The following is a 17,421-nucleotide window of genomic DNA, read 5'->3' on the forward strand; positions in this document are numbered from 1 at the left end:
GGCAGGTGTAGGCTCTGTTAGGCAGCAGTAGAATATGGTGGCGATGACATCCAACTCACAAAGAATCTAATGGATTGGACGGGAACATGGCCCCAGAGGAGACGCAGGATATTGTCACTAGCATATAGGCAATGTTACTAGAACAAGGATGCTGTGCAGGAAGGAGTATTGCCATCACTCTTTAATTGCGTCTCCCATTTAGTTTTATGTTTCACCTGTAGATACGTGGTCTATTTTGAGTTAATTTTTATATAAAGTGTGAGGTTTAGGTCAAAATATTTGTTGTTTTTTTTTTTTTTTTTTTGCATACAGATGTCCAATTATTCTAACATCATTTGGTTTAGGGTATATCAGTTCTTCTGGTTTTTATTTTTTAAGTGGATAGTCTAAGGTTAGGATACATATACTTAACTTCTCCCCCTCCACCTACAATTAATATTTTATCATTTCATTTGGGATGTGGGAACCTTATTGCCATATACGTCCTTTACCTTTCTCTCTTTATGTTGCTTTTATCTTATGTATTGCATATGCATACACTGAAAGTCACGTTACACACTTTTGTAATGTGTCTGCTTTCAACCAATAAACACACAACATTGTAAAATGATCGTAACTCAATAAAAAAATGTTAAAAAGAAAAACCAATAGACATATGTGAAAGAACCCAAGAGGAGCAGACTGGTCTCTTATGTTTATATTTACACATAAATATACCATTTCCTTTGCTCATCCTTTTTTCTTGACATTCCATATTTCCTTCTGGTATTATATTCCCTTTGTCTGGTGATTCCTGTAGCAATTATTTCAGAGCAGTTCAACCGGCAAAGGATTTTCTGAGTTTTCTTAATATTTCACCTTCATTTCTAAAGGATACTTTTTATTGGATTTAGAATTCTGGATTGATGTTTCTTTTCTTTTAGCATTTAGAAAATCATGTGCCACCGCCTTCCTGACTCCTTGTTTTTTATTTGTTTGCTTAAATGAGAAACCCACAGTTATCTGAATTGTTACTCTCTTATAAATATTGCATCCTTCGTCTCTGGCTATTTCCTAAGCACCCCCCCAACCCCAGGTTTTAAAAGTTTGATTATATTTGGATGTAACTTTCTTTGGGTTTATCTCTTTAGGGTTTGCTGAACGTCTTGAACTTGTGGATTTATATCTTTTGCCAAATGTAGGGAGTTTTCAGCCATTATTTCCTCAAATAATTTTTCTGCAGCGAACTCTTTATCTTTATTCTAGGATTAGTGATGTGAATGTTACACCTTTTGCTGTTATTACACGTCCCTGAGTTTCTTTTTCTTTTCAATATTTTTCTCTCTTTGTTTAGTTTGGATACTTTTTACTGGTATGTACTCATGTTCACTGAGTTTCCTCTGCTATCTTCATTCTACATTAGAACTCATTCAGTGACTATTTTTTATTATTTATTAAAATTTACGTTATTAATTTTACAGTTCTAAAATTTCCACTTGGATCTTCTTTATATATTTGTGTGTGTGTGTATGTGTATATATATATATATTTTGGGGGGGGGCTGGCACTATTTTTTTTTCATTAGTTTTAACTGTGTTTTCCCTTACTTGCTGGACCATGTTGCTAATAGCTGCTTAAAATCTGTATTTGATAATTTCAACATCTGTGGCATCTCAGTGTTGGTGTCTGTAACTGTCTTTTCCCACATGAGTTTAGATTTTCGTTTTTCTTTGTATGCCAAGTAATTTTGGTTATATCCTGGGTATGCTGAATCTTATGTTATGAGACTCTGGATCCTGTTTAAATCCTATGGAAATTATTGATATTTCTCTTTTGGCAGGTAATCAATCCAGTTGGATTAGGCTGACAGTTTCTAGCTCCTTCTATGGTTTTGTTTCCAATATCAGTTCTGTAGTCAAAGCCTTTGCAGTGATAGTTGGAACTGTCCCACGTGTGTGCCTCCCAGTGGCCAGTCTGCAAGCTGAGCGTTTGTTTATGCAGTTCAATTTTCAAAGTCTGTGGTATCTGTTTAGGGTCCCACGCACACTCATATAGCACAGAGGTGAGTCCAGAGTTCATAAAAGTAGTACCTGGGGTCATTTTCCCAAACTCTTTCCTCCTTAGGATCCTCAAAGTTTTGTTTTTTGTTTTTTTTTTTGGTCCTTTGGTTTTTATTTCCTAGGGCTCCCTTTTTGGTCCTCCAGCCAAAAAGCTGGTGCTTTGTAACCTTGTTCACATGTTTGTTACTGAGCCTGAATTTGGGACCAAGTAGTAAGAGGAGAGAGAAAATCCAGCAGGGGGTTGCCTCACCTCCTGAGACCACAGTGTCTCAGATCACAGAGGAAGGTTCCCTCCCGCAGAGTGCTGGGCGTCTCTCTGTGTCTGCGCCTGGATGCCCAGTTCTGGGCTCTAGGCTCTCTTGAATCCATGCCAACGGATACTGATGAAGGGAAGTGGGGGAGGAACTCACCTCTTAGCTGATATTCTGCTCTGCTTCCCCACTCCACATGCTACTGTTCACTTTTCAGAGACCTCACATAGTTGTGCCACGCATTCTCTCCAGATTTTATAGTTTCATCGATAAGGGGAGACAGGCTGAAGTGTTTACTCCATCTTACCTAGAACCCGACCCTCATCACCCGCTTCACTTACTTTACTGTGGGAAAATACACGCAAAATAAAAGTTCCCATTTTATCCACTTTAAAGTGTACAACTTAAGGGCACTAAATACATGCAGAATATTGTGCAACCACCACTGTCTAGTTTGAGTACTTTCTCATCCCCCCAAATGGAAACTCCAGACCCAGGAAGTGCTCACTCACTCCCCATTGCCCCTTCCCCAAGTCCCCTGGCAACCACTAATCTACTTTCTGTCCCTATGAATTTTCCCTACTTTATTTTTAAACAGTTTATGGAGATATAAACTTTACGTACCATATATACTTCACATACCATAAAGTTGCCTGTTTCAAGTGTGTAATCCACTGTGTGTGTGTATTTTGTATATTTAAATTGTACCCATTTCCTTTTAGTATTTTTTTTTTTTTTTGTATTTCTTAATTGAAGTATAGTCAGTTTACAACGTTGTGTCAGTTTCCGGTGTACAGCACACTGCTTCGGTCATACATGAATATACATATATTTGTTTTCATATTCTTTTTCACTGCAAGCTACTACAAGATATCAAAGATAGTTCCCTGTGCTGCACATTGTGAACTTGTTGATCGGATTTTGTGAGAATCCTCCGGTATTTCGACACGAGAGACTCTCTGCCAGAGTTCAGTAGGTGTTCTGTGCGATTCAGCGGGTTCGTAGATGTAATTCTCGGTGTATTTGTGGAAGAGGGCGAGCCATGAGTCTCTCTACTCTGCCATCCTGGTTCCTCCCACCTCTTCCTTTTCATATTTTGGAGTGTTTCCTCCCATGCCTTTCCCCTTTCTTTTCTTTTAGCCTTCTTTTTCTTTAATGCTCTATTTCACTGTATTTTTAACACGAAATAAGAATCATAACATTTGTGCTCTTTAGTCGTTTCTTTTATTAAAAGCTAAATGGTGCCTCGGAAGCATTTCCCAGCTCCCCGTTTTTCAAAACAATGGCTCTAAATGCTATACATTTTGCCATCCTATCCGTGTGCTATAATTTACTTTTAATTTTTTTGTTATTGCACATTGTAATATTTATATTTTAGGTAAAGAATGCTGCAGTTAATCGATACATAAATAAAACTTTGTGCACGTCTGTATTTTCTCAGGAGCCGTTCTTAGGTGATATTTCTAGGTTAAAGGGCATAGCAAAGCACCGATTTATAGATTTTGGGCTCTGGCGTGTCCTAAATAATGATTCCTGGTTCTGTTTTGGAGAAAGTAAGAAAGAAACCTTCAGTATAAAATACATAAAATATACATCAAAAGTTAGCTCCTGAACCTTCTTCTCCTTTTGTAAAAGTTTCAAAAACTTGCACTATATTGCCAGATGCTAGAAGTCAGGGGTGACCTCACTGGTGAAAAACAAATGCTAGAAATACACAGGATAAGTAATGGATGCAGACCTAACTTTTATTTCAGCTTAGCTGTCTGAGTTGAAGGTGGAGTCAGCCAGTCCCCATAGAGGCAGAGTGACCAGATGTCCCAGTCCAGCTCGTCCATCCCACTTCACATCATTCCAGGCAGAATCATTCATACCACCCTACCCCTCCTTTAACTCACATGTATTCTTTGCTGTTCAGACAATGAATGATATGATCCCTCTAAAGACATGTTCTTCATTTTAAGAAGTGCACTTTGGTAGGGCAAGGATAATCAACGTATGGTGTGGGTGTCACTAATCTTTTTTTTTTTTTTTTTTTTTTTTGAGCTTATGGCAGATACCACACATTGATCAAGGTTTCTTTCTCTGGTATAAGCATCGACCTGAGAATTCTCCCCAGCACAGTCCTATGGGGACATAATGCTATGTGATTGGAACAAGACCATAAAGTGTAATCCATCTGCCAAGGCGTGTAGGTGATACTGTTGGCCCTGAACATCGGCAAAGATGCTGTGTCACAGCCAGAACTTACTCCTAGCCACCTTGAGTGGATCTCATGGGAAGAATGCCCGCACCTGGCAGGGCAAAGGAGGAGCCTTGACCCCTGGCGGATTTTGCCCCCCTCTCTACTACATCCCTCTCCTCTCCCACCCTCAAGACTCTGGCTCATCCTGGTTGTGTTTCTGACTCCCGTGACTGAAACGCCAAGTGGAGCTGAGGCTGTTTGGACCTAACGAACACATGAAATCCATAATTAATTAATTCTGGGTCTGCTTTGAACCAAGTGATTAGGAGTAACTTTCCATTTTCTTTCATGCTGTTTTCATGCAGAACCGTCTGATTCCCCCCCCCCCTTCTTCTTTCCTTTGTAGGTTTCAAGACAACAGATGAATTGTGAAAGGGAGCAGCTAAGGGTAGGTGCACCTGCTTGGAAAATATTTCCTGGTTATCGTTTCTGTGTGATAAGCAAAAATTTCCTCGTCTCTCCCCAGACGCAGGGTTCTAAATAGCGGGCTTCATCTTAAGACTGGTTGAGTTGAAATTATTTATCCCAGCTAATTTAGTATTGATTGAGCTGGTAAATACAGTCTATCTTCTTTTGAAGTGCCATTATAGTAGATATGGATTTTTTGATTTAGATTCAGCAATAAATACTTCTCTTCTGGAATTTGTTTGACATCATTGTACTCTTTTTATGTACGACACGAGTTCTAAGTAATAACAAAGGTCGAAAGAATGTCTTGCTGCCTTCTTAATGTGAAGGCCAGGCGCTTTGCTGAGTGGCTCAAAAGCCCTCTTGCTGTTAACTGGGGTTAATAAGCCAAGGACATTTTCTAGGGGAATTCAAGCCCTCCGTAGACATTTCAGTTTTACTGGCATTTGTGTATCTAGGAGAAGGAGACAGAATTTTAAACCTCATATGCTGTTTACCTTCCTTAAAAGTGAAACTCTCACAGCGCTGAAGTGCATTAGATGTAAACAGTGTTCCCTAGATGAGGAGAGAATGGTTTGCTTGTAAATGCAGCTTGGTGGCTTTGTTCTGCTTTTAAGATGTCATAGTTGAGATCCTTCTTGGCATGGGTATGGTATTTTAAGAAATATCTGTATTGCTCGCCCCCCACTCCATTTGTATGTTTTAAAAATGCATCATGTTTTGGATGGATGAATTTGAAGTCATAATTAGCCTGTCTTTAATGTCACTGATGGAAATTGGCAATTTTTTTTTTTTTTTTTTTACCGGACAGTGTGCCTTCAAGTCATGTTTCCACATTGTTATACAAACTAAAGGCATCTGCAACTTTTAAAATCGTAACAGTGAGGTGTGGGGTTGAGGGACCCTTGTGCTGAGAGAGATTTAATACACCAGCATAATTTATAAAAGCATTCTAATGCCATGTGTACGCGACCTGGTAACTTTTCAGAGCATTTCCTTAACGCCACTCTTGAGATGACCATGATTTGCAGAGTTATTTCCATTTTACAATTGCTTTTGGCATCAGGTTTGTTAAACCCTTCAGTAAAACGGACAGCAAAAATCCAGTTGCATGGAACCGAGAGAGCGGGCTGAGGTTTCCTTCCCCTTTTATGCATACTTATTTCCTGTGGTATCCCAGCCTGGCCAGCTCACTATTAACCTCTCATCTCTACCCGCTTCACTCCTAAGTACCTGTGCCTGCATTAGTTGTGACTCCTTCATGAAACAGCCTTCAATGTGTTTTAAGCTTTCCTGAGGTCTCTTATTGCTTTTCCCTGCAGTCTGAATCACTGGCTCATCCTAGTAAATAATGTATTGCAACTTCAGATTTCTCTTCCTGTTGGGATGGGGACGATGGCCAGAACTAGGTCAGAGCTAGATAAAGAGGCAGTGTGCTTTTGTCTCCAGGAGTCCCTGATAAATTCCTCAGAATTAAGATAAAATTGAAATCTCTATCGCAAATGAGACTAGCCTGGTAAATTATGGACGTGGGAGGTGATTAAGTGCTTGTGTGCGGCCTGAGGGGTTTATTAGTTCGCTTTGATGAGGACATGGTCAACAGGGGTGTGGTTTCAGAACAAGAATGGAGCCCCCCCCCCCAACTCTGTTAAATCAATTCAAGCTGTGATATGATATGATGGGCCGTATAGTTTCCCCTAACGTGTGGCTCCTGTAAGACCATCTCTGACTTCAGGGACTGGTGCTTTGTGTGTTTTTGCTGTTGCGGTCTGTTGTAGATTTTCAAGTGATTTATGTTTTGAATCGACAGATACATTTAAATCGACGGGACGCACATTTACGTGGTTCGAAATTTAAATGATACCAAAGGGCATGCAGTCAAGGTTTCCCCTCCTATTTGAATCTTAGGCATCCAGCTCCCTCCTGGGAGGCACTCAACATTATCAGGCACTGCCCCATCTTTTGACAGCTCTGTCTCTTCAGTGGTTAATTTCTCTGACTTCTCCCTGTCTGTTTTCTTTCTTTTTTACCTCACGGATCTCTCCCCTCCTTTTACTCCTTTCTTATGTTTATACTCAGCTCTTCCTATAACCTGAAAAGAAAACACCCTTGATTAAGGTGATTGTGTTTTTTTTAAGGAGACACAATTTTTAGGAGTACAACTTATAACTCTCCACTTGTATCCCTGAAATCTGATAACATAACGGACCATACTCACGCAGGAATATAAACTTGGCAACATGGCCATGGTCCAGTCATCCAGTGTAGCAAATCTGGAAATGCAGTTTGGTGCTTTATTTAAAAGGCATTTTAAGAAGTATGGCTGGCAGGCGGACACCCTTAAATGATGCTGGTAACTAAACAGAGATCTATTTTTCTCTCACTGTCTCTCTCTCCAAGCAAAAATAATAATATTTCATTTCATTGAGAGAGCCAGGTATTAGCATTTCAGATGAGAACCAGGATTCATGAACACGTGGTTTCTATACCTGCGTACCTGCGGGAAGTGATGCAGCATAAATCTTAGGGGCTGGGAAGCGCCACTTGCTCAAAGAAGGTGAAGGGAGCTTTTACAAAACCAAACAAGACACAACAGAGAGACCCACAAGGCTGAACAAAGAAAAGAAGTATGAGAAAGCTGCCTGAGTTCTGACAGTTTCCGCGGTTGATGTCCTGGTGGTGTCTTTACAAGAGAACTGCTTCTCACCCAGTTAACAAATCCTAGAGGCTGATTTGGGCGAGCCCGAGCAGGAAAGGCATGCCACCAGACTTCGGGAGGACCAGAGCTTCGAGGCTGAAAGCCGTCAGAACCCGCGCAGGGGTAGGGACTAACCGTTCATGGATCCTGATGACGGATTCCCGGAAAAGGACTCTGATTGGTCCAGCCTGGGGCCGTTGCTCACTCTGGTCCAATCAGCTGTGCTCCGGGGAGCCGTCCGGATAAACCTAGTCACCCAGGGCCAACCATTGCAGCGGGACTGGATTATCAGAGAAAAGAGAGCCACTGTCAGCAAGTACACATCCCCAAGGATGTCCGCTACACTTCCCAAACGTAGAGACCAGAACCCAGCAAAGGACTCAGGGAAGTGGGTGCGCTACACCCCGCCGGTGGCGCAGCGTTTCCCAGCGTGGAGGACACCGACCCTGTACGACCCTCCCAGCTTCCGGGCGGTGAACGTCAAGTCAGCGTGAAAGCGTGAACCACTTAGCAACTTACTCCCTTTTCAATTCTCTCGCGATCCTTTTTATGTCGATGAGAAACTCTCGGTTTAAACTAAAGTATCTTTAACAAGTCTCTACCAATTTCTAAGCTCTCTTTTTTAACAGAAGCGGAGCGTGCCTCGGGCTTAAAGCCTGCAGCAGCCAAAGCGTCTATCTAGACTTTAAAAACACTGTTTGCAGGCTGTGGTGGTGGCTAAGATCGAGGGGCCTGGAGCTAGGCCTACTGAGATAAAAATTGAGACTCTGCAATTTAGTACCACCCGTGTTACTTAAATCTTCTGTGCCTCCAATCCCTCCTCTTTTAATGGAGGTAATAATTGTGCATATTTAATAAGTTGTGTGTGTGTGTGTGTGTGTAAGCAAGCAAACCAAGATTAAAATAATTAATGCATATGAGGTTCTCAGAACAGTGTCTGGTGTAGAAAGGGTTTTTAATAATTGTTAGGCATTAATTTTTTCCCCATTAACTTATATTTATGACTACTGATATTGGTTTCTCATTTGCAGTGGCAACACAAAGTTTCCTTGGCAAGTCCATCTATTGAGGTTAAAAATGAGTTGCTATAAAGATAAATATTAACTACATAATGTTACAGATCGCCTGCAGTGATGACAAAAATCGTGACACTGGAATGCAAATGACTGAAGTTTTAGAAACACTGAAATGATGGCGCCAGCCTTGTGAAGGATGTTGTGGAGCAGATCTGCATTATCAATATTTAATTTGCCAGTTAGAAGCAAGTTTCTCATTTCTGCTAGATACAAGAGTGATGTGGACTGCAAAATGCAGATTGCTAATGATAATCTTGGCTTAAACCCATTGCCTGCATCCGGGCATCAGAAAATGAAATTTCCCATCCGCCTTGGGAGTGAGCTGTCAGAATCCCCTGCGTCTCTGCTCCCGACCCTTCCAAAGCTCCCCCTCTTCCTCAGTGGATCTTAGGACAGCTGGGAAGGAAATGTAAGACCCCAACTCCTTGATGCAACCTCACAAGATCCATGGTTTTTGGACAACAGGTTTAGGATGGCACATTGTAGGAGTGCCTGCTTCCATTCAGTTATTTATTCAAGAAATAATTTTTGATCATGGACCGTATGCCAATGCCCATGCCAGGTGGTGGGGAAAGAATGGTATGCCAAAACCCACGGTTCCCATTCTCCTAACCCTTACAGGCTAGTGGAGAAGATGAGCATGGGTCAAATAACCATGACAACATGATACCTGTGAAACTGGTAGATTCCTGAAATGAGTGATGCTTTGTAAAAGGGCATGGATGGAGGAAGCTAACCAAATCGGCGTCCACTTATGAAACCTGCCAGATTAACACATAGCATCCTGTCCCTTTCTAAAACACATTGACAGATGCCCCGCCATCCTGTGATGTGACTGTTCTGTACAACCTCACCTTCCTCTTCACCTGCCGAGGGGTCTGCTTGCCAAGAGTCAGCTGTATTTATTCCCAGACCTGCTTCTGCCAGCTGCACTTGTTACTGTAATTACATTATTTAGCGGAATATTATGTAAACTGGTGAAAAATGAGTGCAATAAGAAAAAGAGCTGTTTCTATGAAAACTAAGTTAATGCTTGGGAAACAGTCTGTGAAAGCAAGTCTCAAAAATTATTTGGATTAGCTGTGAGGGGGAGAAGTAACACGTTAGTAGAAAAAGAACCTTTAGAAATCTGGAAAGTGTCTGCCTTCAGAATCTTTCATTTGTAGCTTGAAATTCTTACTTTACATGAAGCAAAGCCAGGACTGTTAGTATAGATCAGAGGTTGCCAAACTTTTTCTGTAAAGGGCCAGATAATGACTATTTTAGGCTTCACAGCCATGTGGTTTCTACTGCAACTATTCAGCACTGCCTTTGTGGCACTAAGACAGCCATAGACAAAGAGAATGAGTAAGGGTGTGTTCCAATAAAACTTTATTGACAAGAACAAGTGAGTGGGCCAGGTTTGCCCTGGGACCATAGTTGGCTGATTTCTACTAGAGACTATGAAATGGGGGAGAGGTTTGTGTGGGAAAGATGATGAAGGATTTCAATCAACACTCAAAAGAAAAGGCCTTGGACTCGCATCAAAGATCGATAAGTTATTGCACATGAATATATCTTACATGAAAACAAAAAATTTAAGAAACCTCTGTATCGCTTTAAAAGTGATTCCTTCTTTTGAAAGGCTTTCCATGAACTACCTTCTCCTGTCCCCAGATGAGATGGCTTTTACAGTATAGATTGCCGGTCCAAGGCTTTGAAACACAAAGTAAAATAGTGCTTATTTTTTTGTGCCGACCCTAAGGACTCAGAACCCCATCCGTCTAGAAAAGAAGAATAGATTTATCATTTTTCTCAAGGTCCTGCATCAAGGATGACATTTTCCATGTATGCGTCATGGGGCTTGTCCTTTGCAGACTGTTCAGCTGCTCCAGAATATTCTATTTGCTTACAGGATCTAGCAACTTGCCGTCTAGATTGTTTTGTCTTCAGAACCAGTTCTCTGGAAGCATGGACATTGTTAACATCCCCAAAACTCAGCTCAAGTCAGGCTTTGGTGACTGCAAAGCTTTGCTGAATACTCAGAAGGTAACAGAAACTCAGCGTGCAGGGTACTTAGAGAGAGGTCTCACAGTCAGTGTCCCTTGCCCAGCTCTTTGCAGATTCCGTGTGCACATGCACAAGAAAAAGAAAAAAGAAAAAAGATCAATGCTTGCTTTAATCTTACAAAACTAATGGTCACATCTTAGTGATTTTCCCCAACCAAAGGGAGTTTATCCCAAAGTAATTATCTCTGTACTTGTAGAAACTGCAGAAACTCAGACCACCAGCAAAATCTCCAAGGGCAGCTTCCCTACTAAAATGAGAAGTTCATAAATACATGAACTTTTTTTTAAAAAGAATGTCATCTTCGCAAGACCTTGCATTCCCCAGTCTTAGGTACAGATCTCACGTGCTCCACAATATTTGCCAAGGCCATTACTTGATGCGTTCGAAGGAGAATAGATCAAGAAACCAGCCCACTAGTTTCAGATTTTAATTTCCCTGAACTTCATGGGGAGGCGCCATTAAGGAGAGAAAAAGTACAGGTGGTCGCCTCCCTACGTCTTTGATGCTGAATCCTGAAACTCACGTGCATGCTAATTCATCAGTCCTCCTTTGGGTCTCCCTAGGCATTTCAACCCTTCCACTGAGGAAGACTCCAAAGTTATTCCATTTAGGACACTTGGCCTAATATTTATTCTCTGTTTCCCTTGCTTTAATTTTAACCCATTTTCCCGAGTCGTCCTCTCCTTTTCCAGGGTAAATCCGTCCCATTTCTTGTTTTATCATTAAATCAGTATCAAACAGCTTCCAAGCAAAACAGCTAATAATGCTGACATTTTAATTTGTCATGGCTGCTCCTCATTTCTATGACTGATGTCTCAGTGAGGACTTACTTTCCTGCTGTGTTCTTCTGAGATATAAATACCATTCCAGAAAAAAAGAAAGAAAGAGAAAAAAAAAAAAAAAAAAGCCTTGACAGGGAGTGGGAATGGGGCATGAAGCAGGTAAATAGGACATTCTGTAGTTTCCTCTATTTGGGGGCAGAAAGAGGCAAGTACCATTTAAACAGCAAGGTCTCTTTCGTGGCCTAAGAGAGCCCTTTCTCAGGCTGTGCACGTTTGCAGGTACGTAGAGGGTGGAGTGGACACATGTTTGTTACAGTTGGCAGTCAGCAAACATTCCTCCCCTGAGGTAGCAGCATTCCCTTGTCCTTCTGGGGTTAATTCTCTTCCCTCACGTGTTCATTCTTGGGGAAACAATCAGTAAGCCAAGGAGATGTGGCCAATGCAGGCCAGTGGAGTTCTCTCTCCCGAGACTTTGAATCCGTCTTAGTCCACGCAGGCTGCTGTAACAAAACACGACAGCCTGGGTGGCTTATCAACACACAGAAACGTACTTCTCACAGTTCTGGAGGCTGGATGTGCAAGGTCAGGGCGCCAGCATGCTTGGTGAGGGACAGACGTCTCATCATCTCCCCACATAGTGGAGGGAGCAAGGGAGCTCTCTGGGGTCTCTGTTATAAAGGCACTAATTTCATTCATGGGGGCTCCACCCTCATGACCTCATCACCTTCCAAAGGCCCCACCTCCCAATACCATCACACTGGCCGTTAGGATTTCAGTGTGTGAATTTGCAGGGGAGGGCAGCACACTCTATCAAACAACAGCACATGTTGAATGTGGTGATACACAGCAGGGGGCAAATACAGTAACGAGTTGGGAAGACTGAGTGAGGAGATGGTTCCTAGGGTAGACTTCCACATCTATCTACCCCGATTCCTCTTTTTATATATTTAAGCCTGGTTTCCCAGCCCTCCCTGAGCTGTCTCATAGCCTTCCAATGATCTCTTTTTCTGCTGAAGTTAGTCAGATCTCATTCCTTCTGCCTGTGATCAAAGAATCCTTCCTGATACACTTGAGAAATAGGCTGAACTTGGGAGAAATGCAGAGCCAAGAGTTTGGTGAAAGGTTTGCTAAAAGCCAGCTCTCGTATCATTTTTCAAAATGTTTCCCTGATGCCTCTAAGGATTGGCACTACATTTTGCTACTGGCAGACCAGGGGAAAGAGGCTTTTGGTTTCTGTCATAGACAGGGTTAGATGTTTCACCTGCATTTGCTCATTTGGTTGAGTCACCATGAGCCTGCAGGGCATGTGAGAGCCTGTGGGGCATGTGAGAGCCCTTTCCTTCTCTGCATGCGTGAGATAACCTCCCTTTCAGTCACAAGGAGCCACCCACATCCCTGCAGATACAGGAGGGGCAGTATGAGGTCACCATATATCAATTAGTTCATACTTCTCAGAGTACACCCCAAAGGCCACCTATTAAAAGTGCTATTTTTCTCAAACTTAGTTGGTAAAACATTTTGATGTCCTAGCCTCACCCTAGAGATACTGGATTGTCATGTTGTTATGGGCTGTATCATGTCCACCCAAATTCATATGTTGAAGTCCTAACTCCCAGGACCTCAGAACATGACCATATTTGGATACAGGGCCTTTAAAGAGGTAATTGAGGTGAAACGAGGTCATATGGTTGGGCCCTAATCAGTATGACTGGTGTTCTTACAAGAAAGAGGCGACCAGGACACAGACCCACACAGAGGAAAGACCGTGTGAAGACACGGGGAGAAGACGGCTACGTGCAAGTCAAGAGCAGAGACCTCAGAAGAAAGCAAACTGGCTGACGCCTTGATCTCAGACTTTCTGGCCTCCGGAACTGTGAGAAAATAAATTTCTGATGTTAAAGCCACCTAGTCTGTGGCATTTTGTTATGATAGCCCTGGAAGATTCATTCACGTGTCTTGCGTGGGTCCAAGACATGACTGCTAAACAAACCCAAAACGTTGTAGGTGATTCTGATGAGTTTTGGTACCTTAGATTCGATTGAATATTTTGTACCCTGTTGCTATGCAATTTAAAATCAGATGTGAAACAAAAGTACTCTCCCAGAGGGCAAGGGTTCTCTCCTAGGCTCCTCGGCTCCTTCTGTGTTACCTCAGTGTCCAGCACATCAGATGAACCCAGCAAATCCTTGATTGGCTGATGTGGCCAGGGAGGTCAGCAGATGACTGTGTGAGTCGTGGCCCTGGTACATGGTTCCATCTCTGGAGTCTGCAGACTCCTGGGAGGCCACCTTCGTAGGGTAACTTGTCGGCAATCTTATCTACGTGAGCAAGCAAGTGGGGTTTGGAAGAATATTTGCATTTGAATCTCTCATATTTTAGTGTCTCAAGCTTACTTAGAAATTTTGCTTTTATCCAGAGTTGTCCATGAAGAGAAGGAAATAAAATGCAAAGGCTTGGTTCAACAAGAGGAAAATTTGTCATCTAACCTGTCTTCCAAGCTACTTAGGGTTGCAGAACCCCCTATCTCCAGCCACTTACTGATTTTGGACTCAGATCATTGATTTTCTAAGAACAGTTTGGTCATATAGTGGTTTCTATGCTAAAGCTGTAGGATTTCCTTTTCCAAAGAGCCATGAAGTGTCCCTTCATGCCCCCAACAATGACAACACAAGCACACAGAGCAGTATTCTAAGCTAATAATAATAAGTTAAACTGAAGGAACACACAGAGAATCTATACCAGGCATGGTGAATGTGGAGGTCATGTGTCCACCCTTAGCCTTCCATGTCTCTGAGACCGTCCCTGCCAACTGATCAAGGGCTTCTTTCCACTGAACTCAGGAGGTGATCTTGAAAGCTTAATCTAAACAGAACCCTTCTAGGCAGCCAAAATGATTAGATCAGAGCTGTTACTTATGTTGAGATCTATTTGTGTTTGTTTTCTATTGCTGCCCTAACAAATTATGGCAAAATTAGTTGTTTACAAAATGCAAATTTATTATCTCACTGTTCTTCACATTGGAAGTCCAGCATGGGTCTCACGGGGCTAAAATCACGATGTTGGCAGGGCTGTGTTCCTTCTGGACACTCTGGGGAGGATCTATTTCCTTGCTCATTCTAGCTGTTGGCAGAATTCAGTTCCCTGCAGCTGTGCAACTGAGATCTCTGTTTCCTTGCTGGCTTTGAGCTGAGGCCAGTCCCAGCTCCCGGAGGCCAGCACGTTCCTTCACTCAGAGCTTCCTTCCTCCATCCTTGAAGCCATTCTTGTTGGAGTGGGTCTCTGTCTTGGATCGGATCTCTCCTGCCTCTTCTTCCATTGCATCTTTCTGACTGACTCCTCTTCTGCTTTTAAAGGTTCACATGATTACATTAGGTCCACTCAGATAATCCAGGATCATCCCCCTATTTTAAATTAAGGCCATAATCTTAATTCCATCTGCAAAATCCCATTTGCCATGTAACATAACATACATAGGTTTAACACCAATGGACAAAGATCATATGCTCCCCAAATCCTGAAACACTATTTATATACTATCCTTGCTCTAAGCAAACCAATTCTCTTGTGCATTCACATGCTGATGTATTTGCTCTGTGGTCTGGGATTAGCCACCTCCATTTTCATTCCATTTCAAATTCCATTTTCATTTGGAATTTCCAAAGTCAGAGTGCAGAGCATCCAGAACCACCCTCCAAGGGAGTCAGTGACACAGGATCCACCCATGTCTGCCTTTTGAACCTCCTCTTTCACAGTTCCCTTTGGCATTTGTTTCTTTCCCATCTAAGTCCCACAGATGGAAATGAAGTATCGTGGGAATGTCTGTCTTAATAGCACTGACCCTTTGATTTGTTTTGTTATTTGCTTGTTCTGTTGATTTCTACTCACCAAGTATATAAAATAGGTAGTGAAAATGTAAACATTATTTAAACAAGGATCATTTGTCTACGTCACCTAAGTTTTGAATAAAACGCATGAATCAATGAGTGAGTGAATGGTTCTGAAGGCTTCTGGGGATGCCTGTACCCAGATGCCTTTGGAGGCCTAACATTTCCTCTTGTCACTCTCCTCTCAGTACCAAAGATGGCTTACTGAAAGCATCGATGAGCCTCTTCATAGGGGCTGCTTTTCTGGTGATGAGACGCATTCCACTCACGCCCAGAGCAAGCCAGGAGTTTCAGGGACTTCCTATGCCCAGAAGAAGCACTCACCTCAGTATGCACAGAGATTTTCCAGACGAGGGCCCTAGCTTTGTCACCCTGTTGGGTGGGCTAACTGGGAGGTGTGTTCCACCCCATCTCCCGGAGTTCCACAGTGGGATTAAATGCCAGTTTCCCATAGTGGTCGCTTGCCTGTTAACACCCCCTTGTTGATGTCCTCCCGTTCCATGTCTCAGTTTCCCATTACTCTACTGGTATTTCCTCAGATCATCTCTCAAACGCACTTTTTGCATTTGAATTTTACTCCAGCTCTGCTTCTGGGAATCCTGTACAGAAAAAGTGCCGTCACCCTAATGAGAGACACCACGGCTTAACAATTCCATCAGGCAAGGTTTTCCGAGTAGATGTTCCATCATGTTGGCCTTATGATCCTTCTTTTGCCCCTCCCCTTCTCTTTCTTCTCTTTTATAATTCATCACTGCTATTCTTGAGGGAAATCTTGGATTATTGAGTGGATTCTAAAGCACCCACAGCTTGATCTTTCATTCACGTTACATTTCCCAACAGCTGGGCAACTTGCACTGAGCTGACAGGGTAATTGGGGCACTCGATGTGGATAAGACAACGTCCTCCTCGCATGCGAGGAGGCTGGGGCATTTGCTGCTATAGCTTGCACATTTATACTTGGTCCGATATGATTTCTAATTTACAGGCTGCTGTTAAGAATATAGAAACCTTCCGGATAGAAAGCTTGGCATCATGATTTCTGAAAGCTTGTCTGCCTAAGATGCAGCACATGTGTATATGGATATGAACACTCGCAGAGTATTCTGCTGATAGCAACTTAGAGATTAAATTTTGGGGGGCAATTTTTACAGTGTTATTTTTCGATGGTTGTGTACCCTTGTTCTTGGTTGCATTTATGGTTTGATATATTTAAGCCAAAGGCACGTTTTTATAGATGTCTGAATTAAACATAGGATGGTTTTCAACATAGCTGAGTTAACATTTAAGTGGTTTTGATTAACCTGGTTTCGCCTATTTGCTCCTAAATACTCTAAAGCAGGGTTGCATAAAGTGATTTGGGAGCACGGCCCTAGGGAACATAACTTTCTAAATAGCCAAGAGCATCACACCCAGAATATTTCCCATAAGTTGCTTCAAACTAAAAATTTGGGATTCAGCCGTTTTCTTCCCTCGGCTACCCAGGTGGTGCAGGTTGGGAAATCAGAACCTAACTGTACAGACACCAAATTGATTAAGGCCAACAAAGACCAAGGCTGACAAGACTGTGGTTGGAACCCGTGAGCAGAACTCGGGTCAGAATTTGGAAAATCCTCAGTGCATGCAGTTTTGCCCAGGGTGGAGTGTTGTCAGATGATTTCCTCTGGCTACGTTTGCCATTAAGAGAAGTGGACTCCTAATCAGCAGGCTAGCCCTTCATGAGCACATCTCACCCCAAGCATGAAAAAAAGTGAGTCCCATCTGGTTTAAACACACTGTAGGTTTTTCTCAAGCTAAGCTTCTCTGCTGCTACCTTAAAGCTGCCATCCTGAGAAGTCTTGGTTCTTGGGCATCGTAGAGTAATTAGGCGATTCTAAAAGCTCGTGTGGAAGTAGATAAAGCATGTACTCTACACACCACCAGGAAAGTAGCTCTCTTACCTTTCAGGTAAAATGCATGGGTATCTGGCCCAAAAGGCAGACATCTTGCCTTCAA

The 17,421-nt window shown here is 42.4% G+C and overlaps 1 protein-coding gene across 11 annotated transcripts in view; it reads left to right on the forward strand.

Moving 5' to 3' along the window:
• The window catches only part of RBFOX1 (RNA binding fox-1 homolog 1), a 1,986,757-nt gene that overhangs the window by 1,409,517 nt on the left and 559,819 nt on the right, over positions 1–17,421 (forward strand). For 10 of the 11 annotated variants that reach the window (XM_074346731.1, XM_074346734.1, XM_074346737.1 and 7 more), the window contains one exon: positions 4,879–4,920. The exons of the other annotated variant lie outside the window; for it this stretch is intronic. In XM_074346731.1, coding sequence (XP_074202832.1) covers positions 4,879–4,920 — 42 coding nt within the window. The remainder of the gene's footprint in view (positions 1–4,878; positions 4,921–17,421) is intronic. 11 annotated transcript variants of the gene reach the window in all.

Source organism: Camelus bactrianus, chromosome 18 (genome assembly GCF_048773025.1).
Source record: "Camelus bactrianus isolate YW-2024 breed Bactrian camel chromosome 18, ASM4877302v1, whole genome shotgun sequence".
Taxonomy (NCBI): domain Eukaryota; kingdom Metazoa; phylum Chordata; class Mammalia; order Artiodactyla; family Camelidae; genus Camelus; species Camelus bactrianus.